We start from the raw sequence: 26,215 nt of genomic DNA, 5'->3' as shown, positions 1-26,215 counted from the left end.
CCCCCCATTTCCTTCATCTCTGTCATCCTGGCCAAAAGCTGTGGTTTTCCTCCACACCATGGGGCTCCGGGTAGAAGTTGTCTTTAGGCACAGCTCTAGGATCAGATTACTCTCTCCATTTGCTAGCTGCAACCACAAGGGATTGAAAACGGGCCTTTGTGACTGGTGGTCCATATACAAGTGTGGTGTGGTAATATTTATCATATAAACACATTCTATATGTATCTCACATTCGACCCGTGGTTTTCCTATTTAAAATGTTTATCTGACTCAAGTATTCTTTAATAACATTGTAAAATGTATGGATTCACATACAAGACATCAAGCTTATGTTATAAGGCAATACTGACATTAACAAAGCATAGTTCTAGGTATATTGATCCTACGGTTAACTTACAGGACAAAGCATGAAGAGATGCCTACTAGGCCAGAAGCCTGGAAGCCTAGGTAATTACAAAATATCATACAACGGGCAGGATAAGAGAGAATAACAGGCCTTCATTCCATTTCTACCAGATCTGACTTGTTTGTATCCAAAATTAATTGTTGACCAATCCACAGACCAAACCAAAGGTAGTAAAACTGAGATATCCAATCAAACCAGCCAACATCCTCTGGGAAGGGCGTCACATCTATGTGTGATGACCTGAGGAGAGGGTGGGCAGGGTACAATGGAGATAATACCACATTCCTTAGAGGGCAATTGCATACAATGTTGTCAAACTTCACTCTGAACAACTACAAGTAACCACAGAGATCATCCATCCGTGTATACTGAACAAAAATATATACACAACATGTAAAGTGTTGGTCCCATGTTGCATGAGCTGAAATAAAAGATCCCAGATATGTTCCATATGTTCAAAAAGCTTATTTCTCTAAAATGTTGTGCACTAATTTGTTTACATCCCTGTTCGTGAGCATTTCTACACCCGCAATAACTGCTGCTAAATATGTTCATGTGACCAATATCACTTTGTTTTCTCATTTTCCAAGATAATCCATTTTAAGAAGCTGATCAAACTGCATGATCATTACACAGGTGCACCTTGTGCTGGGGACAATAAAAGGCCACTAAAATGTGCAGTTTTTTCACACAACACAATGCCACAGATGTTTTGAGGGAGTGTGCAATTAGCATGCTGACTGCAGGAATGTCGACCAAAGCTGTTGCCAGAGACTTGAATGTTAATTTCTCTACCATAAGCCACCTCTAACATCGTTTGAGAGAATTTGGCAGTAAACCCAACCGGCCTCACAACCACAGACCACATCTAACCACGCCAACCCAGGACCTCCACATCTGGCTTATTCACCTGCGGGATTGTTTGAGACCAGCCACCCGGTTAGCTGATGAAACTGGGATTGACCAACTGAACAGTTTCTGCACAAACTGTTAGTCTCAGTGAAGCTCATCTGTGTGCTCGTTGTCCTCACCAGGGTCTTGACCTGACTGCAGTTTGGTGACGCAAACAACTTCAATGGGCAAATGCTCACCATCGATGGCCACTGGCACGCTGGAAAAGTGTGCTCTTCACAAATGGATCCCGGTGTCAACTGTACCTGGCAGATGTGTGGCGTCGTGTGGGCAAGCGGTTTGCTGATGTCAACATTGTGAACAGAGTTATGGTATGGGCAGGAATGAGCAACGGACAACGAATACAATTGCATTTTATCAATGGCAATTTTAATGCACAGAGATACCTTGACGAGACCCTTAGGCCTGTTCATCCGCCGCCATCACCTCACGTTTCAGCATGATAATGCACACCCACATGTCCCACGGATTTGTAAACAATTCCTTGAAGCTGAAAATGTCCCACTTCTTCCATGGCCTGTATATTCACCAGACATGTCACCTATTGAGCATGTTTAGAATGTTCTGGAACTACATATGACAGCGTGTTCCAGTTCCCGCCAATATCCAGAAACTTCGCACAGCCATTGAGGAGGGGTGGGACAACGTTCCACAGGCCACAAACAACAGCCTGATCAACTCAGTGCAAAGGAGATGATCATGACTGAATAAAAAATCAAATAAAAGTTTTATTTCACCTTTTATTTAAATAGGCAAGTCAGTTAAGAACAAATTCTTGTTTACAATAACGGCCTAGGAAGAGTGGGTTAACTACCTAGTTCAGAGGCAGAGCGACAGAGTTTTACCTTGTCAGCTCGGGGATTTGATCTAGCAACCTTTTGTTTACTGGCCCAACGCTCTAACCACTAGGCTGCCTGCCCCCCCGCCGCACCATTTGGACAATGCAAATGGTGGTCACACCAGATACTGAATGTTTCTTTGATCCACACCCCTACTTAAAAATTTAAAAAAGTTATCTGTATTCCTGTATTCATTGAAATCCAAAGATTAGGGCCTAACTAATTTATTTAAATTGACTGATTTCCTTATATGAACTGTAACTCAGTGAACACTTTGAAATTGTTGCATGTTTCGCGTTTTATAATTTTGTTAAGTGCAGATGGCATAAATATTCTCCTCCCAGAGGACAAGTTTTAGATAGATACCATACGTGGGTACTATATAATTATTCTATCACCCATTCAATAGTCAGTCATCTGGATACTGTAACAGAGATGTCATGTAGTGTATGTGGACACCTACTCATCAAACATCTCATCTTAATATGGAGTTGGTCCCTCCTTTGCTGCTATAACAGCCTTCACTCTTCTGGGGCCTTGCCCGAACCATGAAAAACAGCCCCAGACCATTATTCCTCCTCCACCAAACTTTACAGTTGGCACTATGCATTGAGGCAGGTAGCGTATCTAACAAACCCAGATTTGCCCGTCGGACTGCCAGATGGTGACGAGTGGTTTATCACTCCAGAGAGCGCGTTTCCACTGCTCCAGAGTCCAATGGCGGCGCTTGGCGTTGCGCATGGTGACTTTAGGCTTGTGTGCAGCTGCTCAGCCATGGAAACCCATTTTATGAAGCCCCGCACAAACATTTATTGTGCTGACATTGCTTTCAGAGGCAGTTTGGAACTCGTTAGTGAGTGTTGCAACCGAGGACAGACGATTTCTACACTCTTCAGCCCTCTGCGGTCCCGTTCTTTGACCTCTGTGGCCTACCACTTCGTGGCTGAGCCATTGTTGCTCATAGACGTTTCCACTTCCAATAACAACACCTACAGTTGACTGGGGCAGCTCTAGCAGGGCTGAAATTTGATGAACTGACTTGTTGGAAAGGTGGCATCCTATGACGGTGCCACATTAGTCACTGAGCTCTTCATTAAGGCCATTCTTCTGCTAATGTTTGTCTATGGAGATTGCATGGCGGTGTGCTTGATTTTCTACACCTGTCAGTAACGGGTAGTTACTATAGCCGAATCCACTAATTTGAATTAGTTGTACACATACTTTTGTATATATAATGTACATTTTGGGGCTGAGTGGTCCCTGGGCATTGTCTTGAGCCATTTGCTATGCAGACGGTGGTGACAGAGAGCACAATTTGGGGCTGAGCCTACACAAGGTTAGGTGGCTTTTTACAAACTCGTTCTTCTGAGCTTCTCACAAGTGCCTCTCTCTCTCTGTCTGTCTCTCTCTCTCTTTGTAGTGTCCAGTTAGTGTCTACTCCTCATCAGAATTCCTTCCTCTCATAGTTAACTGCCCCTGTCATCTCTCTGAAATGAAGGAAGAGGAAAATAAAGGGGGGGGGAGTTAACTCTAACCCCCACCTGCTCCTCGCCACTATCCTCTCTGGTTACCCTCTTTTTCCCTCCATTTTTCTCTGTTAAGTTGAGGCAGCGTTGTGTGTGTGTGTGTGTGTTTACGTCCTTTTTTGTGTGTGAGGTGAGTAGGCCTGGCTGGCGGACTGGGACGGGGTCTTGTGGTCTCTGAGGAATAGCATCTCCAGTGTGTTGAACTTTCCTGGACACAGACTAGAGGAACCATACTGTAGGAAAACAGAAAGAGACTGTCTGTACTAGTTGGTGGAATGTTCCAGACTTGACTGAAGTTACTTGTTAGGCTACAGTGCTTGTGATGAATGTCTTTTGAATTAAATGACCTTAATGTTCAGGAATTATTTTCATATTGTGGGCGACTTGTTCAAAAGAACAACGATCTGTGCCAAACAATATTGTAAACCTCACAATCTGGCAGCGGGATTCCATATGAATGTTTACACCACGAAAATGTCGCCCGATGTCCAGTGTATGGACGTAATTCATGCTTTTACCCATAAATACCACCAAAGAAGGTCCATCAATGGATATATATATACGCGGTGTACAAAACATAAGGAACACCGTCCTAATATTCAGGTGCAACCTCTTTTGCCCTCAAAACAGCCTTAATTCGTCGGGGCATGGACTCTTCAAGGTGTCGAAAGCAGTTCCACAGGGATGCTGGCCCATGTTGACTCCAATGCATCCCACAGTTGTGTCAAGTTGGCTGGATGTCCATTGGGTGGTGGACCATCCTTGATACAAGAATGGGAAACTGTTGAGCTTGAAAAACCCAGCAGCGTTTCAGTTCGACGCACTCAAAACGTGGCGGCATGCACCTACTACCATACCCCGTTCAAAGGCACCTAAATCTTTTGTCCTGTTCACTCTCTGAATGGCACACACACACGGTCCATGTCTCAATTGTCTCAAGCGCTTAAAAATCCTTCTTTAACCCGTCTCCTCCACTTCATCTACACTGATTTCAAGTGGATTTAACAAGTGACATCGATAAGAGGTCATAGCTTTCACCTGGATTCACCTGGTCAGTCTATGTATGCCATGGAAAGAGCAGGAGTTCCTAATGCTTTGTGTACTAAGTGTATATTTCTTCAGTTATTTGGACTGAGTTTTTATATGTACTTTGTTTTTATTGAGGAACACAAAGAAAGGACAAGGAAAGGAAAGGAAAAGAACAACAAGAAAGATCTGGTAGGTACAGTGCATCATACCTTCATCACGTTAGTTACATTGACGTCTTTGAATTAGACCATTTTCAAGTACGAAACCCTTTTTTTCCCCCAGTATTCCTGACCTCTCTCCTCTTGTGTTCTTAAAGCAAAGGTCATACACTCCATGTGGTGTATTTCTTCTACAATGTTTATCCATTGTCACTGTGGGAGGATATTTTTGTAGCCATTTCCTAGTAAAGCCTTTTTACTGGCTGCCAGTAGGACCTTCAAGAGGTACTTTTCTCTATTGTGTAAGTTATCAGGTATTTCACCCAAGTACAAAGAAATGAATGTTCTATGTCAAATCCCATTATTTTTTCCAATGTTAGACCTTATTTCTCCCCAGTATGTTTTGATTGCGGGGCAAGTCCAAAAGATATGAGAATGGTCTGCCCTCAATAGACCGCATTCTCTCCAACAAGGGTGTAGAGAGCCAGTCTGTTTTGATTTTAGTTTAGGTGTTATGAAGAAATGTATAACATTCTTCCAACAGACTTTTCTCCATGACCTTGAGTTGGTGGAGCTTTGTTGAGTCTCTAATGTGTTCAACCACGTTTCATCAGTTATTTCAATGTTAAGTTCCTCTTCACATTTCTTTTTAATATAGTTTGTAGAATGTTTCTTTGAGGATTGAATACCCAAGTAGAGATTTGAAATAGTTTTTTTTGTTACTGCCCAAGATGTATGCGTTAGTGAATACTTGGATACATTTTTGAGGTGCTCGAGGGTCAATCACTTTTATCTCCCTTAAGAAATAGTGTCGAACTTGTAGGTATCTGTAAAAATCTTGTTTATCCAAGCCATGTTTTTTTTACTTAGGTCCTGGAAGTTATCTAGGTCCCCATTCCTTATAATTGTACTGAATGATGTGATGCCTTTCTGCGTCCATTGTTTAAATCTGCTATCCTGAATTGCAGGGATGACGCTGGGGTCGTATGCAGGCCAACTCAGCAGTTTGACCTCTCTGTCTAAATGAATTTGCTTAACTACCCTAAACAATGTCTTTAGAGAGAAATGAATCCACTGATTTTGTCTATTGTTTATTTCTATTACCATGTCCTTATTTCCCAGTACTGACTGTATGGGTATCTCTGTCAAAGTAGTCTCAATGTCTTTCCATTTGGATTCGTATTCTGAAATGCACCAACACAACAGAGGTCTCAATTGGGATGACACAAAATAATATTTTAGGTTTGGTAAGGCCATACTCCCACAGTTTTTTGGTAATTGTAATGTTGAATATCTAATTCTGGGTCTCTTCCTGTTCCAGATAAACCTTGATATCCGTTTATCCCATTCTCTAAACTGTTTAGGCGGGATTTCTATGGGCAGTGATTGGAACAAGTACAGTAACCTCGGCAGGATGTTCATTTTGATTGTTTCAATTCTACTACTAAGATCTAAGGGAAGTGAATTCCACCTGTCTAGGTCCCCATGTATTTTCTTGTTGATTTGATCGAGATTCATGCAATAAGGTTTGGGTGTATATTTTGGTAGATATACTCCAAGATATTTAATGGATGAAGAGGTCCAGTGGAAGTTATACCTGCTCTTCAGCTCTTCCTGTGGGGTATAATTATATACTTGGGCTTGGGTCTTGTGTACGTTAAGCACATACCATGAATATGTTCCAAATGTTTGTAAAACATCCATCAATCTAGGTATACTTGAGCCTGGGTCTTTTTAAGGAATAACAGAACGTCATCAGCATACATGCATATCTTATGTTCACTGCCTCTTATTGTTATTCCCTCTAAGGTTGGGTCTTATTGCCTGCACTAATGGTTTCAGGTACAAGGAGAAGAGCGTGGGTGGAAGAATACAGCCTTGCCTTGCCCCTCGCTCTAATTTTATCGGTCGTGACAAATGTCCACTTGTCTTTATTCTAGCAGTCGGATATGAATACAGTGATTTGATGCACTGTATCACTTCTTTGTTGAAACCAAATCTTTCCATAACTTGGAATAGTTAATCCCATCTCATTGAATCAAATGCTTTTTCTGCATCTAGGCTGATTAATATTGCACTTGTCTTATTCTGAGAAATGTGGTCCATGACATGTTGTGTTCTCCTTATATTGTCCTTTGTCTGCCTATTTTGTTATGGAACTAGTTTGTTCTCCGTCAGTCAATTCTGGGATTATGTTCTCCATTCTTTTGGCTATTATTGATGCATATAGTTTATAATCCATGTTAAGAATTGCGATAGGTCTATATGAACTGCAGTCCTTCTTATTTTTTACCCTCTTTTGGGATATGATGGCCTCTCTCCATGACGGTGGGAGACCCCCCTCCCTCAGAGTCCAGTTCAAACAGGCCTTAAATAGAGGTGTTAGTTGTTCTCTGAAGGTCTTGAACCGTTCTGAAGGGAAGCCATCAGGGCCTTAAGTAGAGGTGTTAGTTGTTCTCTGAAGGTCTTGAACCATTCTGAAGGGAAGCCATCAGGGCCTTAAGTAGAGGTGTTAGTTGTTCTCTGAAGGTCTTGAACCATTCTGAAGGGAAGCCATCAGGGCCTTAAGTAGAGGTGTTAGTTGTTCTCTGAAGGTCTTGAACCATTCTGAAGGGAAGCCATCAGGGCCTTAAATAGAGGTGTTAGTTGTTCTCTGAAGGTCTTGAACCATTCTGAAGGGAAGCCATCAGGGCCTTAAGTAGAGGTGTTAGTTGTTCTCTGAAGGTCTTGAACCATTCTGAAGGGAAGCCATCAGGGCCTTAAATAGAGGTGTTAGTTGTTCTCTGAAGGTCTTGAACCATTCTGAAGGGAAGCCATCAGGGCATTAAGTAGAGGTGTTAGTTGTTCTCTTGAACCATTCTGGTCTTGAACCATTCTGAAGGGAAGCCATCAGGGCATTAAGTAGAGGTGTTAGTTGTTCTCTGAAGGTCTTGAACCATTCTGAAGGGAAGCCATCAGGGCCTTAAGTAGAGGTGTTAGTTGTTCTCTGAAGGTCTTGAACCATTCTGAAGGGAAGCCATCAGGGCCTTAAGTAGAGGTGTTAGTTGTTCTCTGAAGGTCTTGAACCATTCTGAAGGGAAGCCATCAGGGCCTTAAGTAGAGGTGTTAGTTGTTCTCTGAAGGTCTTGAACCATTCTGAAGGGAAGCCATCAGGGCCCGGAGACTTGTTTACTTTTAGTTGAGATATTGCTTTATTCATTTCTTCAGTAGTTATTTCCGAAGTAAGTCTATCATTTTGCTCTGTCCCAATTTGAGGGGAGATCACGTGAGTTCAAAAAGTGCTCTATTGTCTGTGCATCTGCCTTCTCTGGTTGCTGGTACAGATTTGTGTAATATGATTCAAATGCATTCTGTATTTCATCTCATTTGTATGTGATCTTCTTTTTGGGGTCTTTATATTTTGAAAATGGTTTTCTGTGCTTGTTGTTACCTGATTCTCATGCTAGTAATTTGGTTGCCTTTGAGCCTGCTTCATAATATTGTTGTTTCAGGAACCTAAGCTTTTTCTCTACTTCTTCTCTATAAATCTGGTCAATTTCCTGTTTTACCTTTTGGATCTCTCGTAATATAAGAGGGTCTTTGTATTGACAAAGAGATCGTTCCTAGTTTCTTAGGGTTTCCTGTAATTTCAGCAGTTTCTGTGCTTTAATCTTTTTCTTGAGAGAAGATGTGACTATGATCTTTCCTCTAATAACCGCCTTAGCTGCTACTTCCCCATTATCATTATTCTCCAGATAGATGTTCAATTCAGTCTTTATTGATTCCTTGAATGCTGGATCATTCAGCATGCTTGTATTAAGTCTCCGTATAGTATTTCTTGGTTTGCCATCAAGGTGTAGAGTAAGGTAAACGCCATTATGATCTGAAGCCGCTCTGCCCGATCCTACAATCCTTATGCGTGTGTCTATCTGCACTGTACATGAAAAAATAGTCTAACCTGGAGTATTCAGTGTGGCGGGCTGGGTAAAAAGTATACTCCTTATCTGTCTTGTGGGTGTCACGCCATGCATCGAGCAGTCCTAGATCCTGCAGTATCCTATTGATCTTTTTAGCAACTAGACTCATTTTCCTATTTGACTGAGTTGAGTTTTGTATGCGTTTCACCAAGTGTTAGTTTTGTAGATGACAGCGTTTGAAAGTATATTCAATGAATGTTTGACCCAGGTCTTGTCTCCATGGAAACCGGACTGATAAAGATGCTCGGCCAGACAGACCCACACACGCACAGTCTTGTTCAGGTAACTTTGTGGGGACACACAATTCAGTCCTATTCAAAATCCTATTTTCCCTAACCCGAACAAACCTTAACCCAAAAACCTAACCCTAGCTCCTAACCCTCGCGCCTAACCCCCACCGTTAATGTAATTCTAACCTTAACCCTAAACACTAAACCCCTTATAAATACCAGTTGACCTCATGGGGATTAACAAAATGTCCTCCGTTGGTCACATTTTTGTTTACTATTCTTGTGGGGACTTCTGGTTAAACATGTCCACACACACTCTACCAGTCTGGGAATCAATTTGGCCCAGAGTAGACATTTTCACAATGAAAAGCAAAGGGAGTGTAAAAAAAAAAAAAAAAAACACAGGTGGGTGAAAAAATTGTTCATTGACAAGCTCCGAGGCTAGTCTTGTCCTAAATCCACCTGACGACTGGCCAAAACAAATCCATTTAGGATCTCAAATAAGGCTTGATTTTGTGCCAGCTTTCACACTCTTGCCGTAATCCCAACCTTGTAAATGTGGGAAGAACAATACGCAGCCCATTTTATTAAAATGCCCAAATGACATCTGTGTTACTGTAGTTTTCCCTTGGTTTTTAAAATGGAATTGGTGTTTTTTTATGAGCGTTTTGGCCTTTCTAAAAGTCTTTCATGGGTACGCTCTCAAACTCTTCTCTCGCTCTCTCAGTTCAATGAGCTTTATTAGAACAAATGTTGTAAATATTGGCAGTGCAGTTTTACACACGCATTGTTTCTCTCTCCCTCCTTCGGTTTGACACAGTCTAAGGGGCTGAGGGAGAATTTGAGTGCTTCTAAGCTTTCCCCCAGCGTAGGTCATTAGAGAGAACAGACCGAAACTCTCAGATTGTTAAAGCAGCCGGGAGTTAGTCCCCCCCCCCTCCCCCGGCCTCCCCATTAGGTTTTATTAAATTGGAAGCAGATAACTCCTTCCATTATTTTGTCCTCTGCACTGTTCTGATGTGAATGGGGTTGCAATTTCGTCCATAACTTTTTCTTTTTTTCTCCTTTTTTCCATTTCTCAAGTTTTCCGTCAATCTCTTAGCTCTGCCCGTCTCCATCTTGCTTTCTCTCGTCTTCGTCTCTGTCTCTCACTGCTTTGTCCGCCTATCTCTCTCACTCTCTTAATGTCTTGAGCATTCTATGCAATCATATATACAAATACAACTTTAGGAGTTGAGGATTTTGATGGATGATGGCACAACTAGAAGCTGCTCTTAGATTTGTATGGGAGGGCTCTATATCTGCACATATAAGGTAGGGGGCTAATTCTGGTCATTTAGTGTGTGTGTGTGTGTTGTGTCAAAGGCTATTTGTTCCTGCTTCTTCCTCACTCGTTTTCCGAAAATGTCACTGGGAACACTGACTTGTGTTCCCTAGAGCATCAAACCACCCAACAATATTAAAGGCTATTATGGATTTTATGAAGCATTTATAAAATGCTTTAAGGATTGATTGGTGTTAAACTTCCTCAATTTCCATAGAAAGAACAGGCATTGTTGACATTTTGAGCGAATGTGTTCAGTGATTCTTTTGAAGAAGAGCTTGTTGTTGATGATGGTTCCTATGGTATTTGTAGTCTTCCACTCGCTCAATGATCTGTCCGTTAATCTCGAACGCTGGGATGGTAGGCTGGTCTCTTCTGAAGTCAATGACCAGGTCTTTGGTTTTGGTTGAATTGAGGTCCAGGTAGTTTTGACCATAGTGAAAACATCGGAGTTGCCTGCTGTTTCCAAAATGACTGTGTCATCCCAGTGCTTAATGAACATCATCTCTGGGTGTGAGCTCCTACAGTCGTCAGTGTTCAGGGTGAATAACACACGCGAGATGGCAGAGCCTTGTGGTGATCCTGTAGAGATGAGCTGCAGTGACCATTGAATCTGACCAGCAGGAGTCTATTTTTCAGGAAGGAGAGAACCCAGAGGGTGAGATGTGGCTTGACATTCATATTCTGACGCTTTTGACCCTTTGAGTCTGGACTGTAGAGAAATCCACACATACCATTGTGACGTGCAGTACCAGTCAAAAGTTTGGACACACTCATTTCAGGATTTTTCTTTATTTTTACTATTTTTTTAAATTGTACAATAATATTGAAGACATCAAAACTATGACATAACACACATGGAATCATGTAGTAACCAAAAAAGTGTTAAACAAATCTAAATATATGTTGAGATTTGTCAAAGTAGCCACCCTTTGCCTTGATGACAGCTTTTCACACTCTTTGCATTCTCTCAACCAGCTTCACGAGGTAGTCCCCTGGAATGCATTTGTTTGTGAGACGCAGAGTAGGTGAAAGGATGATCTCTGCATGTGTGGTTTCCACTGTGAAGCATGGAGGAGATTGTGTGGGGGTGCTTTGCTGGTGACAATGGCAATGGTTTTATTTAGAATTCAAGGCGTACTTAACCAGCATGGCTACCACAGCATTCTGCAGTGATACACCATCCTATCTGGTTTGCGCTTAGTGGGACTATCATTTGTTTTTCAACAGGACAATGACCCAACACACCTCCAGGCTGTGTAAGGATTATTTGACCATAGAGTGAAGGAAAAGCAGCCAACAAGTGCTCAGCATATGTGGGAACTCCTTCAAGACTGTTGGAAAAGCATACCAGATGAAGCTGGTTGAGAGAATGCCAAGAGTATGCAAAGCTGTCATCAAGGCAAAGGGTGGCTACTTTGAAGAATCTAAAAAAAAATTTTTTTTTAAATTAAAAAATATATATATATATTTTTTTGTTACTACATGATTCCACATGTGTTATTTCATAGTCTTGATGTCTTCACTATTATTCTACAATGTAAATAATAAAAATAAAGAGAGAATAAAATACAAATACAGAAAAACCCTGGAATGAGTAGGTGTGGCCTACCTTTTGACTGGTACTGTAGGTTTTGGGCTTCTCCAGGTGGGTGTTGGCACAGTGCAGTAGAGACAGAACCGCATAATCAACACCCCTGTCCTGCTTTAGGTAAACTGGAGTGGGTCTGTATAAGAGCATACCAGCTTATGTAGCTGGGGACAATCGGTCTTTCAAAACTCTTCATCACTAAAGGCTAAAGCTACAGGGCGGTCAATGTATCAGGATGGGTTGCTCTTTTTAGGTATTGGGCATATGGTGTTTTGCCAGAGCATTTAAAAATCTCACAGAAAACACTTCACAGTTGGTTAGGGCAAACCTTTAGGTGACCATCACTAATGTCGTCTGGCCCAGGTGATTTTTGTTTTTGATTTGTCGTTTAAATGCAGCTTCCACATCTTTTGGTTGCAACTGTGACATGTTAGGTCAGAGATCAGCTCCTCCCTTTCATTTGCAAAGTCATGTTGGTCAAATTTACAATAAAAAGGGATTGCTACGTTCTACTGAATGATTTTCACTTTTTCTCTGTCTCAGGAGACTGCTATGAGCTTTAGTATTACGCCATGCTCTTAGACGCCCATGGCAGCTCTCAGTAAAGTATACAGGCCTCAATCAAGAGGTAGTGGCACTGAAACCTGTCCCAGCAATTGATTTAAGCCCCCACTTTCAATACTAGTGTCACTATAGTTACTAGATTCTCGACTATAGGATATTTCATTGGCATTTTTGAGCGCATTTGAGTTACATTTCAGATAGAATGGACACTCAGACAGTAACAAATGGCGGGCCCCAAACCTTTGTTAGAGGTTTTGAAAAATCTACCATTGCTTTTCCCCTTACAATTTCCTAATGGACTCTGCACAACTACCGTCCGTCCCCAAGTGCTATTCTCAACACACTTTTGTTATTGTCGGTCTTTCTGTCTGTCTATCTGGAAAGCAATCTGTTAATGTCCATAACAGCCTCTAGATATGTGATCTTGCGAGACTTCGAGAGAATGAAGAATGGCCCTTTTGTGTTATTCTCATTCAGCTCTGTAGTCGTTTTTAAATGTTTTGTTCATCATTTGTTCGGCCATTTGGCTGAATGTTATCCCCTCCATCTGGTTTCATTCTTGTGGCTAGCGGTGCTTCTGTAGTGTCTGTGATTTCTGTGTACTCCTTCAATTAGGGGTTAACAATAAAGGGCTTTTTAAGATGTGTTGTTGAGCTAAGGCTTCTAAGGTGGTTTTTTGCCTGAAAACAGCGGGGAGCCTATGGCCCGCACTAGTTTAGCAGCACTAGCTGGAAGCGTGAATGCCATCGAGCAACGGTTCACTGTAGTTCAGGCTTTACTGCCGCGGGAAGAGATGGAGCCCAGATGTGTAATTACAGTAGCGCTGCTGCTTCAATCCACACTACAGAATATCTGCCCTGGTACTATGACAGAGATTGGGGGTAGAGATAGAGGGGAAAGGGGGGGAAGGGGGAGATAGAGATAAGGAGAGGGAGGGAAGAGAGAGGGAGAGTGTTAATGTGTGTATGCGTGTCTACTATTTTTCTATCCTCTGATGTGCTTACCACCACATTGACAGCTTGATGGAGGATGGACACCTTTCTCACTTTCATCTCTTTCCCTCGCCTTTTGTCCTTCTCCCCCCTCTATCTATCTCTATATATCTCTCTCTCTTTCCCTCTCCCTCTCCTCTCATTGACCTTGTAAAGGGATGAGCTCACCAAGGCAGCTCTGCTGACGTCATCCCCAACCTGCGATCGCTAGATACCACCAACCCCCTGATGCCTTCAGCTTCAATAATCACATCACTCTCCTTAGATTCAACCACTCACAGTGCTTCACTCCAACTCCAGGGAAGATGGGGGCGGCTTTCTTCCGCAGCTAGCACATAACGTTCTGAGAACCATATGTTTCTTCGAGCTTGGCGAGAGCCTAGATTTCCTATGGTTATTTTTGCATTCAACCTTCCCACAATTATCAGGGAAATGGTGCACAGTACTTGCTTCGCTTTTGGAAAATTCTCAGCACATTTTAAAAATGTGTTTTTTCTTGGTATTTCATTACTTTAACAGAAGGTTTCCTAAAAGTTAAAACATGGTTACATTTCATTCCAGGAATGTTTTCCTACTGGTTTGACGTCGAGAATGTTCTCAAAAAGTTCAGAGAATGTAAAAAAAAAAAAAAAAAAAAAAGGTTATTCTGTGGGAATTTCAGTACTTCAGTGAAACCAAGTTTCCTCTTGGTTCTATTTAAAGTCATGTTATCAAATTATTCCAAGAATGTTAAGAAAACTTTCCATAAAAACCACAAGAAATCTTAAGTAACATTCAGAGAATGTTCTAAGAATGTTATTTAAAAACATACATTCCATTCCCAGCATCAACAAAACTCTCTCTATCCTCTATTTTGTTGTGTGTTCAGGTGTTGGCTGCGCCCACTAAATGGCCACACACTGAAAAAATGAGGGGTTCAACAAGAGTTCTTCGAAGATCCTCAAAGTTCTTCGAAGAACCTTAGGGTTCTTGGCATTGAAAATGCCCCCCCCCAAAAAAGTTTCCTCCAAGAACCCCATAGAAGGTGGAGTTCATTGAAGGAACCTCCTTGCTTGGTGGGTGGTTCTTGCAGGAACCTAACTGCCCAACTGAAACATTTCATTTCAACTACATCAGGTGCAGGCCACTTAACTGAAACACGTAAAGATCTCCACAATTTAAGGTAAGGTTTGTCCCTCGTATGATCTAAATTGATATTGTTGTATGATGATACCATCTACCTTTTCCTATTTGTCCCAATCTTTCTAAAAACAGAAAATGGACACAATTCAATGGATATCAATCAACAACAAGGTAAGAATATGTAGGCTATAAGAATATGTTGAAGGCAAACTCTATTGCGTGCCGATGACTGAACTGCTCACGTTTGTGTCTGTAGGTATACAGATGAGGCGCGCAAAGGTATGTCATTTGGTTTTGGTATGTTATGCAGGTCACAGATCACAAGGAATGTGAATGAAAACCATTATCAAGGCCCTTTTTTTATTTTTTATTTTTTTCAATCACATTCTCCACAAAAACCAAGGTATGAATTCTGCGTGTGCCTGTTTTGTTAATCATCTGTTTTTGTGGATTCACAGACGTTACCCTCCCTACACCACTGCAAAATCATCCTGGCTATGGATATGGAGAACATTAACATCAACACGCCAGAGGATATAGCCATTGGACTTGGGGCTCTGCTGGGAGTTTACCTCATTTCGATTTTACATCTTCTGTTTAGCCACTAAAATCGTAATAACCACTGAGAACTAAAAATAGTGACTTATTGTTATGCATATTAATAGTATTATTACTCGTAATAATAGGGGAGGGGGGTAATTAACACATTTACCCCAAAAGGTTCTTCAAAAGGTTCTTTGAGGATCCATTAAAATAGGTTCTTTTGAAGAACTTTTAGGGGTTCCTCCACAGTTTCAGTTTGAAGAACCCCTATAGGATACTCCAGGAACTTTTTCTTTATAGAGTGCACTTGATCTTAATGAGTGTTTGTTTCCTTTGAAATGGGGTCTGTTTGAATAGACAAATATCGATAGCGGTGTCTGCATAAACAAAAACATGGCATGCTAGCAGTGGACTAGTTCCATGGATAGAGAACAAAAGATTATAGTTTTGAATCGCACTGATGCTGTCACAATAAAAAAAATTTTTTTGCATGATTAATGCCTAAGGAATTTAATTTACATGTGTCCTATCTGTGCTTGTAGTTCAACCCCCCCCCCCCCCCCCCAAAAAAAAAAAACATGTTAATTAAACATCCCAGGAAAATTTCTGGGAAACATAGTAAAACGTTCTCCAAACATTCCTGCTACCTAAACAAGTATTGTTCCCAGAACAGGTGAAATGTTGACTTTCGTTCTCACAACGTTTAGTTCTTTCTTTTTATTTCCTTCTCTTTCTTTCTCCTTTCCATCTTCTTCCTTTCTCTCAGTCTTTCACTCTGTCTCTCTGTCTGGCCTGTTGTCTTCTCCACACTAGGGCCATGTGTTGTGGAGATCAAGGCCTGTTAGCAAGATTGAGGAGTGATCCAGAAGTTTCCGAGTCTGGTGTGTGTCTCTCATTTACACACACATGGGCACACACACACACTGAGACCCCTTTTTCTGGTGGCAACCAGAGCATTGACCTCAGAGTTCCACATTGCTGAATGCAACAGTTGTTATTTTAGGGGTTTAGGTGCTCTGAAGTCCCTCTGTCCGCCATTTAGCTGATCTTAGATCTGTGCCATTGCAGAGGGTCATAGTCCAGGCTCTCACTAGTCTCGTTAAAATTTAGGGCACAGGGTGGTCATCACTTGCTTGTCTGACTATGTTCAAGGGTTGCACCTCCGTTATACAGATGCCACAGCCATATTGGTGCCCAAAGGTCCAGTGATGCCCAGTCATTTTGAACGTTGGCTAATGAACATTTCGTCAAATATTAAACTATAGTCGCTTGGAAATACGATGACATAGGCAAATATTTAGTAGGAATTATCAGCATTATCATGTCATCAAATTTACTTTAGACAGAGGTCAATGTTTTCATTAGCTCATCAACAATATCAAGCAATGCTAACGTTAGCTAGCAAAAATGTGATGGTTTCCCCTCAATCTTGGCTAGCTAACATTATACTGCATCTAAAGTCAATCTGGCGACATCCCAATGATGACAAAAGGTTTTCCTACTAATTATTTTCCTCCTTTAGAAATGTAATTGTATTTCCAAGCCACTGTAATGCACTTTTAATGAAATCTTCCTCAGCGCCCATTGACAATGCACCCGAGTAGAACGCTCAGTCGGGCATCTGTCCTAACATGATTGTTCAAAACAGGTCGCACGTTTTGTCACAATACTTATGAATAGTGTCGTGTGCCATCTCCCGTTGTTATCCCATTTCGTGTGCCTGTGTTTTGTGTGTGTGTGTCTGTGTCTATGTATGTGCACAAGAGATACGGACTTCTCAGCCATCTGCAGACATTCAGTTTAGGTTGTCCTACAGCAGCCACTGGAGCTCCTACGCCTTGTTAGTGCGATATGCTATTAATTAAACTTGTGGAGCGGGCCTCAAGCTGCAGAGACAGAGAGAGAGGTGAAAGGGGGATGAGGAAAGGGGAGGAGGAAGAGGGGAGCGGGCCTCAAGCTGCAGAGACAGAGAGAGAGGTGAAAGGGGGATGAGGTAAGGGGAGGAGGAAGAGGGGAGCGGGCCTTAAGCTGCAGAGACAGAGAGAGAGATGAGGAAAGGGGAGGAGGAAGAGGTGAGCGGGCCTCAAGCTGCAGAGACAGAGAGAGAGGTGAAAGGGGGAGGAGGAAGAGGGGAACGGGCCTCAAGCTGCAGAGACAGAGAGAGGTGAAAGAGGGATGAGGAAAGGGGAGGAGGAAGAGGGGAACAGGCCTCAAGCTGCAGAGACAGAGAGAGAGGTGAAAGAGGGATGAGGAAAGGGGAGGAGGAAGAGGTGAGCGGGCCTCAAGCTGCAGAGACAGAGAGAGAGGTGAAAGGGGGAGGAGGAAGAGGGGAACGGGCCTCAAGCTGCAGAGACAGAGAGAGAGGTGAAAGGGGGATGAGGAAAGGGGAGGAGGAAGAGGGGAACAGGCCTCAAGCTGCAGAGACAGAGAGAGAGGTGAAAGAGGGATGAGGAAAGGGGAGGAGGAAGAGGTGAGCGGGCCTCAAGCTGCAGAGACAGAGAGAGAGGTGAAAGAGGGATGAGGAAAGGGGAGGAGGAAGAGGGGGCGGGCCTCAAGCTGCAGAGACAGAGAGAGAGGTGAAAGAGGGATGAGGAAAGAGGAGGAGGAAGAGGGGAGCGGGCCTCAAGCTACAGAGACAGAGAGAGAGGTGAAAGGGGGATGAGGAAAGGGGAGGAGGAAGAGGGGAGCGGGCCTCAAGCTGCAGAGACAGAGAGAAAGGTGAAAGGGGGATGAGGAAAGGGCCTCAAGCTGCAGAGACAGAGAGAGAGAGGGATGAGGAAAGGGGAGGAGGAAGAGGGGAGCGGTTGATGAGTGTGTTTGTATCAGTCACGGCAGCAAAAAACCTTTGGTCTAATTCTCCGGTGCTGCATGAGTTTAAACAAATGCACTTTATTTGGATCGTCCACCTATAGACGCAGTAACACATGAATGACGAGTGCATTTCTGTCGACATGCATGACTTGATGTCAAGCTTATTCAACTATTGTGATTTATTTGCCCCAAAAGTGACGTTTTTGTTAACTGGCTCCTCTTCAATAAATGCCAACCCACTTTATTCTCACCTCACTCTCTCCATCGTCTATCAATCTATTTCCCTCATTTTCCCCATCATCTCCCTTCCTGTACTGTTTGTGCATCCTTTATATCTCTCTTGCTAGTTAGTATTCTCAACTTCCAACTCCTCCTCTTTTTCTCATTTGCACAGATGGGGTGTGAAATTCCCAGCGCACTAACTTAGCATCTCTCTCTCTCTCTCTATATATATATATATATATATATATATATATATACAGTGTTGTGATGATGTGCAAAAAGGGAAAATAAATATAGGTTGTATTGACAATGGTGTTTGTTCTTTACTGGTTGCCCTTTTCTTGTGGCAACAGGTTCACAAATCTTGCTGCTGTGATGGCACACTGTGGTATTTCACCCAGTAGGGAGTTTATCAAAATTGGATTTGTGGGTCTGTGTAATCTGAGGAAAATATGTGTCTCCAATATGCTCATTCTCTCTCATTCTTACTTAGTAGACATGCCTCATTTACACACACCCTTACTTCACTACTAAAGCCTCAGTCACCATACAGATGCAGGATCTTAATTTGAGCCAGTTTGCTACAGCAGGAAAATAATCTCTGCAGCAACAGGAAATGTGAAGCTTTTTTTTTACCTGAAGTACACTACAAGTTTAAAATGTCCTGCATTGCAGGAGTTATCCTGCAACAGGGTGATCAAATGAAGATCCTACACCTGTAAGGGTGATCCTTGAGTACTTGATGCCTTCCAGATCTAAGCCATACTTTCCATTATTTGCACATCATAAAATATTTGCACATCAAATAGTGCTATTCTTTGTTAGCCTTTTTACAGTTGGACTTCCATAGCTTAGTGTTTTTTCCCCCCACTAATAGCCAGGTTGTTCCATTAGATTTCAATCACTTTTTGACCATACCCCTTTTGATTTGAATGAAACCTTCCTTGCACTTTTGCCCATGGTAGAAGTGGTCAGAAAGTGGCTTTTTGGACCTGAATGCCAAAACATTCAGGAGATAGAGGTGCCCAAAGTTTGCCCAAAGTTGACCAATTTTGCACACTCCACCGTACCATGAGATATACATGTATTCATCTATAGAAAATATAAACGGTTGAGTTTGATATAATTTCAAAGTGAATAGAATCAAATGGAACAACCCAGCTGCTAGCCACATGTTAGCTTCTTAGTGCTTCTTGTAGCTCTTGCTTCAAACTCAATGTGCATAATGTGTTCTAATTGACCTTCAGAAAGGTTTAACTTAGAAGACTGCTCTAGGAGTGGTGATTCTCATAGAACACCGTGGAGAAGAGGCTAGCCTCGTGCCGTGTACAAAGCATTAAATTAAGGTTAAATAAAATGCAATTTTATTTCCACGCAGGTTTGGTTCCTGAGTTAATTAGGCAATTAACATCCCATCATGCGTAGGGTCATGTATAAAAATGCTGGGCAGGCCATCAATTTGGTTACCATGATAATGCCCCCATCCACAGAGCACGAGTGGTTGCTGAATGGTTTGATGAGCATGACGACGACGTAAACCATATGCCATGGCCGTCTCATTCACATGACTCAGCCCAATTGAACGCTTATGGGAGATTCTGGAGCGGCGCCTGAGACAGCATTTTCCACCACAGTTAAACAAAACGGCAATTGATGGAATTTCTCGAAGAAAGAATGGCGTCGCGTCCCTCTAATAGCTGCAGACACTTGTAGAATCTATACCAAGGTGCATTGAAGCTGTTTTGACTCCTGGTGGACCAACACTGACACTTTATGTTGGTGTTTCCTTTATTTTGGAAGGTACCTGTATATCCCTATGGTTCACTCACTCACACACACACACACACACACACACACACACACACACACACACACACAATATAGACTAGGTCCTGTTCAGTTATTTCCCAGAAGCGTCTTTGTGCCGGGGAAACAAAGACTGTTAGTATTTGTCCAGGAGTAGGAGATGAAAGGAAGAGGAAAGAGCGAAAATGAAAGGATGAGATGAGAGAGCACCGCGGGCCCTATGGATAATACCGGTCTGCTCTTCCTCTCCAGATTACAGTCAGGTTTAATTTAAGACTGTGGACCTGAGGCTTCCCAGGTAATTCTGCCATTAGGTTTCCCCTAGATAGGAAAGAGTCTCTCTAACCCTACTGTAGCTTCTTGGATGGATTTTGGCTGGAGGCGAAATAAACACACACACCTGTTTTGGTGAGGTGCTGGCTAGTGGAGTAGAACACACAAACAAAGAACAGTAGAGTTACTTCAGGAGCTCAGATGCAATCATTTTATAACCAACGTTTCGACAGCCAAGCTGTCTTCATCGGGGTATATTGTCAGCAGTTAGAAGACTCGTTGGGCGATAGGTCAGGATATCCATTTTGCAGTCCATGCTAACAACACGGGGCACGCACATGCTGATTTTGGCCGTCCACACCAGACGCGATCAGGACACGCAGGTTGAAATATCAAAACTAACTCTGAACCAACTAAATTAATTTGGGGACAGGTCAAAACTCATGAAACATTCATGGACATTTAGCTAGCTAGCTTGCTGTTGCTAGCTAATTTGTCCTGGGATATAAACATTGGGTTGTTATTTTACCTGAAATGTACAACGTCCTTTTTTTTCTGGATCTTTATAGATTTTTGAACAATTTTGAGTCAGAAAACATTGTGTGTTCTCTACACCGACAAATAATCCACAGATTAAAGGGGACATTTAATTAGTTTCAAGTAACCGCTCATTCTTCAGTAGTAGAGTAGTCTTCTTCTTGTTCTTCGTCTGTGGACATTATATGGCGGTTGGCAACTAACTTTAAGGTGCGTTACCACCACCAACTGGACTGGAGTGTGGACCTCAGGTCATCTTTCAATTACTGACATGAGTATGTGCTCCTATAAACCAATGAGGAGATGGGAGAGGCGGGACTTGCAGTGTGTCAAGTGTAGAAAATAGAACCAAGTTCGATTTAGCGCCTGGCTACGCATACGCTTGTTGACGCTCAAGCAGTTTATGTACAGTATGTGCACATTTATTTTGCAACGCTCGCGCACGCAATGTGAGTGGTCTGGTCAGCATGTGAGCCCAACTTCTTTGGAAGTCTTGGGCAACATCTGAATAGTCGAAGAGGCTTCTTCTCCTTGTCTGCAGTCCTTCTTGAGCAATGATATGTACAGACTTCAAGAATTGCCATAAATTTGTTTTTAGCTTACCTTAAGTGCATGACCAACTTCTAGTACTAGGAAAACTCGTGATTGACTAAACGTAAACCACACCAACCCAATAGTCTTATGTATTATGATGTTAACTGTGGTTGTTGCAGGAAATGAGCTCTGGTTTATAAGGATATGATTTCTGATAAATGCGGAGATTAGGCTGTGGCTGCCGTAATGGGATGGCACCCAACTGGCACCACTGGTCTGGCACCGAAGGCACAGCTGGCACCAGTCTACCCAGACACACTCAGAGACTAGGTTCTGGATAATTACTGCTCTCTTTTGGTGTGTGTGTGTGTGTGTGTGTGTGTGGTGGGATGTGGCGTGCACAGACACTCAAGACACTTGATCTCTCGCAAACATAAACACACTCTTGCATATGCACCGCACCCACATAGGCACTCATATACAGAAACATGCGACACTCATTACATTACTCATACACTCACCTCCTCAAATTGCACATTCACTTTTCAGCTTCAACTTCCCTGTTATGTCAAATTAAACTATTAGTCAGTACAAACACATTTCCACAAACCAACATGTCATTTGACAATGCGCCTCAAATGATGCCCGAATCCTGTTTGCTGGAAAGCACCTACTGTAGGCTTATCTCTCGTGTGCCAATGACTGTATATGTTAATGGTGAAAGCCATTGATCACGTGACAACATTCCTATGTGAAGTCAAAAAGCACATTTGAAGCCAAATGAAGTCTGTTTAAGATGGTAAATGTTAAGACAGTCTGTTAAGACATGCGCAGTTTGAGCTACACCAGGAAGTGACGTTGCAGGCTAGCTTAGCACTGCCCCCTCTCATTGACCAACTCAGTTGACGACCGACCGGGGTACTGCAGGCTGCCATTTTAAAATAATTGAGTTTATCAGAAGCAATTATTGCTACCATGATTGTCTTCCAAAATGTATTTTATTTAGTCGACGATTGACCATGAAGATCGTCATTTTTCCATTCACTATAATGGTGGATCCTGTTTTCTGCTTACAATGCCTGCTTTACCGCGTTCATCCTTAAACATCCGGGGCTTCAAAGAGAAGGGACAGTCATTCTCCCCTGGTGTTTTTACATCCCGCCTGCCCTATAGTAACCCCACCTGCTCTCTGTCTCCCAGGCATGGCCAGTTGATTCGGATAACTCCATTTCCTATCCTCTCATCTCCTCTCGTTTATTGCAAATTGCACTTTTGCCCCAAACAAATTCATTTTTCACCGTAAAGTGGTAGTGGTGGTGGATGGTTATCTATTCTGGTCTTGGTCGGCCTCTGATACAGCAGATCTATGTTACTTTATTTATTTTTCTTTCCTGTCATGTTACCTCTGACCTTCACTCTATTTCTCTCGCGCTCTCTTTTTCTCTCCCACTCTCATTCTCACACACACACACACACACACACACACACACACACACTCTCTCTCTCTCTCCCCCTCTGTCCCATCTCTCTCTCTCTCTCTGTTTCTCACACAAACTCTCACATCGCCCCTGACCCTGTTTCAAGGAGACCCCCTAGCAGCTAAACAATTGGAGAGAGGCAGAGGGACTGAGACTGAGTGAGCACCATATGCCGTAGGCCTCGTTAAGGGATACTTGATAGGGGACACTCGTTGGGGACACTCGTTAGGGACAGCCAGTTAGCCAGGTCAATCTGTGACTGTGCGAGGAAGCAAAGCCATGGGGATGGAAATGTGGACATGGTGGGCGTGTTTGTTGGGGGGGCTCTTTCCTTCTCTTATCAGTGTGCTCTATCAGTCTGCCCTAGGATAATTTGATTCCCCACTTCCTACCTTCCTTGAATCCAACTCTACGCACCGTCCCCCCCTCCCCTCTATACCTCTCATCTCCCTCCAGGGAAAGGTATTGATCCCTCCATAAAGGATGCCTGTGTAGAAATGTGATGCAAGGATAACAGGCCTAATGGCATTATTCAGGAGCCACCATGGCCCCTTTTTCTCACTACAAATACACACGCACGCACGAGGTGGAGAGGTCCTTAAATCGCACAAATCGCACGCACGCAGACACACACACCACTGAGACGCGTAGGCTCTGTGTTGGCTTTGTCAAAGTGAATGTGGCTTTGTCAAAGTGAATGTAACTTCTGGGTGTCAATAAGCATGTGGCTGTATGGTCACAGTGTGTTTTCTTTAGGTCTTTGTTTACTTGTTTGTATGTTTTTGACAGATGTGTGCTTGTGTCCATGTGAGAGAGAGTGCAGGTGCGGCCAATTTAGCTGGACAGGCTGCAGACTCTGTAAGAGTGGTGTATAATAGCATTAGTGTCCCATTACAGTTCTAGTCTGTTCTGAATGTGTGCTGTATCGTGTTCTCTCTCGCTCTCTCTTAAGCACACACACACACACACACACACACATACACACACACACACAGTATTCTCTTAATTCTCTTATGCCTGGAAGTATAACCACACCACAGGCGACTGCAGTGCAATCACAAAGTCCATTTGGAGTAGGGGGGGAGAGTTTGTGTGTGTGTTTGTGCGTGTGCTTGCATCCGTCCATGTGTGTGCCACTTGGTGCCCTATTCTCTATGTCTAAATGGATGGGACGCACACACACATTTCTCTTTTCGGATGGATCTTAACCATGTCGTGTGGAAACTTGAGGAATATGCAACAGGACACCAGATTCCAATGGCAACCAAACACTTACCCTTCCTCCCACCCTTGCCTTATCATTGGCCTTGACAAGACTCTCTCATAGTCCAAGCCCACTCTTTGCACCATACATTTATACCCTGACTTTCACGAGGGTTGGTTCTTCTATCCTTGTGGGGACCTAAAATCTCAAGTCCCCACAAGGATAGTTAGACAAGAACAATTATCCTTAGTGGGGACATTTCCCACTTACCCATTAAGTTTAGGAGTTAGGTTAATGGTTACAATTAGGGTAATGGGTTAGGCAAAAAAATATTTTTTTATGGAAATCAATGTTAGTTCCCCATGATGAAAAAATAACCAATTGTGTGTGTTTGCGTGTGTATGCGCTTGTGAGTGAAAGTGCAAAGTTTAGTGGGTTTGGGTGGTTTAGTATTGTGTGGGTTCGGTTAAGTGTTATTCTGAGTTGAACATGTTGGGGTGGGTCTATGCCTTTGCCGAGTGGGTTACATGACATCAGTCTTTGTTGATATGTGTGTTTTATGGACCACTAATCTAGGATTAGTGTGTAATTAGAGTATCAGGCTGAGTACATAGTGACTTAGTTTGTCGCTTTGTTGGTGTGTCAATAGCGAAGCTTTCAGATGATCAAGGTCTTTCAACGATGCTATGACTGTTCGTCCACGTCTTTTTGAAATCATCAGTTATAGGTCTGTGTGTAAAAGCAACTGCTGTCTTTCCTTTTAAAAATGTGAACAACAGGAACAGGAGAAACCGATTTGTAGAGTACTACGACGATCTCACCGCACATCATCGCTGCCAGGCTCATGTTACTGTTCGACATTACACATTCCATGTCCTGAAATGTGACTCTCTCACTACCTTGGCATGATGTGTCAATCCAAACGTCTATACATGTGGCCTCTGGTACTCACTAGTTTTAAGTAGTTTACGGTTGGTCTGGTTTTCAGTTTTTCTTTCTTCTAGCAAACTACTGGGTTTTGATGGACAATCCTCATATGAATTCAGAGGATTTTACTGCTCGGATCCAATGGGAAAAGAGGCGGGACAAATGTCTCAAGTCTTCATAAATATTTTTGGTATTCAGTGAATATTGCTGATCTGTTGAATAGAGAGAGAAATCTTGCCCTAAGCTTGACACTCCCCTATGTAGTGGGTTGTATGCACTATGCTGTAGATTGTATGTACACATTTGACCTGATGTGGATGCTGACATCACTTGCTTAGTGATTATATAATTTGAATGATTGATTGTCTATGGTGAAGAAAGTATGCATATTAGCTGATAGGGTTCTATTGTGGACGGCTTTTGGCGAGGTCTTTAAATTCTAGTCAATGCATGCACAGGCGTGCACACACACAGACCACGTACGTACATACACAGCTATAGTTCAAAGGTTAGCTATTTCCCATAATCCTCTAAGGCATGGGTTCCCAAACCCCCGTGCGTGCCATGTCTGTTTCTATGGGTGCTGTTCATGACACAAACTGTCCTCAACTGAAATATCACATTGACATAAGTATGCAGACCCTTTACTCAGTACTTTGTTGATGCACCTTTAGCAGCATTTACAGCCTCGAGTTTTCTTGGGTATGGTACTATAAGCTTGGCACACCTATATTTAGGGAGCTTCTCCCATTCTTCTCTGCAGATCCTCTCAAGCTCTGTCAGATTGGATGGGGAGTGCCGCTTCACAGCTATTTGGTGAATGATGGAGGCCACTGTGTTCTTGGGGACCTTCAATACTGCAGACAAGTTTGGTACCCTTCCCCAGATCATTGCCTCGACACAATCCTGTCTCAGAACTCTACGGACAATTCCTTCGACCTCATGGCTTGGTTTTTGCTCTGACATGCACTTTCAACTGTGGGACCTTATATAGACAGGTGTGTGCCTTTCCAAATCATGTCCAATCATTTGAAGTTACCACAGGTGGACTCCAATCAAACTCCATATGGGGGTTGTAGCGATGAGATAAGACAGTAACTACTAACAATTGGATACCATGAAATTGGGGAGAAAAGGGGGTAAAATAAAAAGGGTATTTCTGTATTTAATTTTTTACAAATTAGCAAAAAATTCAAAAAACTGTTTTTGCTTTGTCATTATGGGGTATTGT

At 42.6% G+C, this 26,215-nt stretch overlaps 1 protein-coding gene across 4 annotated transcripts in view; it reads left to right on the top strand.

Annotated features, from left to right (window-relative positions):
• mgat4b (alpha-1,3-mannosyl-glycoprotein 4-beta-N-acetylglucosaminyltransferase B) overlaps positions 1 to 26,215 on the top strand; it is a 229,246-nt gene that overhangs the window by 76,867 nt on the left and 126,164 nt on the right. Inside the window, exon 1 of one of the 4 annotated variants that reach the window (XM_029659972.2) lies at positions 15,808 to 16,073. The exons of the other annotated variants lie outside the window; for them this stretch is intronic. Coding sequence (XP_029515832.1) covers positions 16,010 to 16,073 — 64 coding nt within the window. The 5' untranslated portion in view covers positions 15,808 to 16,009. Of the gene's footprint in view, positions 1 to 15,807; positions 16,074 to 26,215 lie in introns of those variants that run through there. 4 annotated transcript variants of the gene reach the window in all.

Source organism: Oncorhynchus nerka, linkage group LG5 (assembly GCF_034236695.1).
Source record: "Oncorhynchus nerka isolate Pitt River linkage group LG5, Oner_Uvic_2.0, whole genome shotgun sequence".
In the NCBI taxonomy this organism is placed as follows: Eukaryota; Metazoa; Chordata; class Actinopteri; order Salmoniformes; family Salmonidae; genus Oncorhynchus; species Oncorhynchus nerka.
Note: the sequence above shows the minus strand (reverse complement) of the source record. Positions and strands in the feature narration are given on the sequence as shown.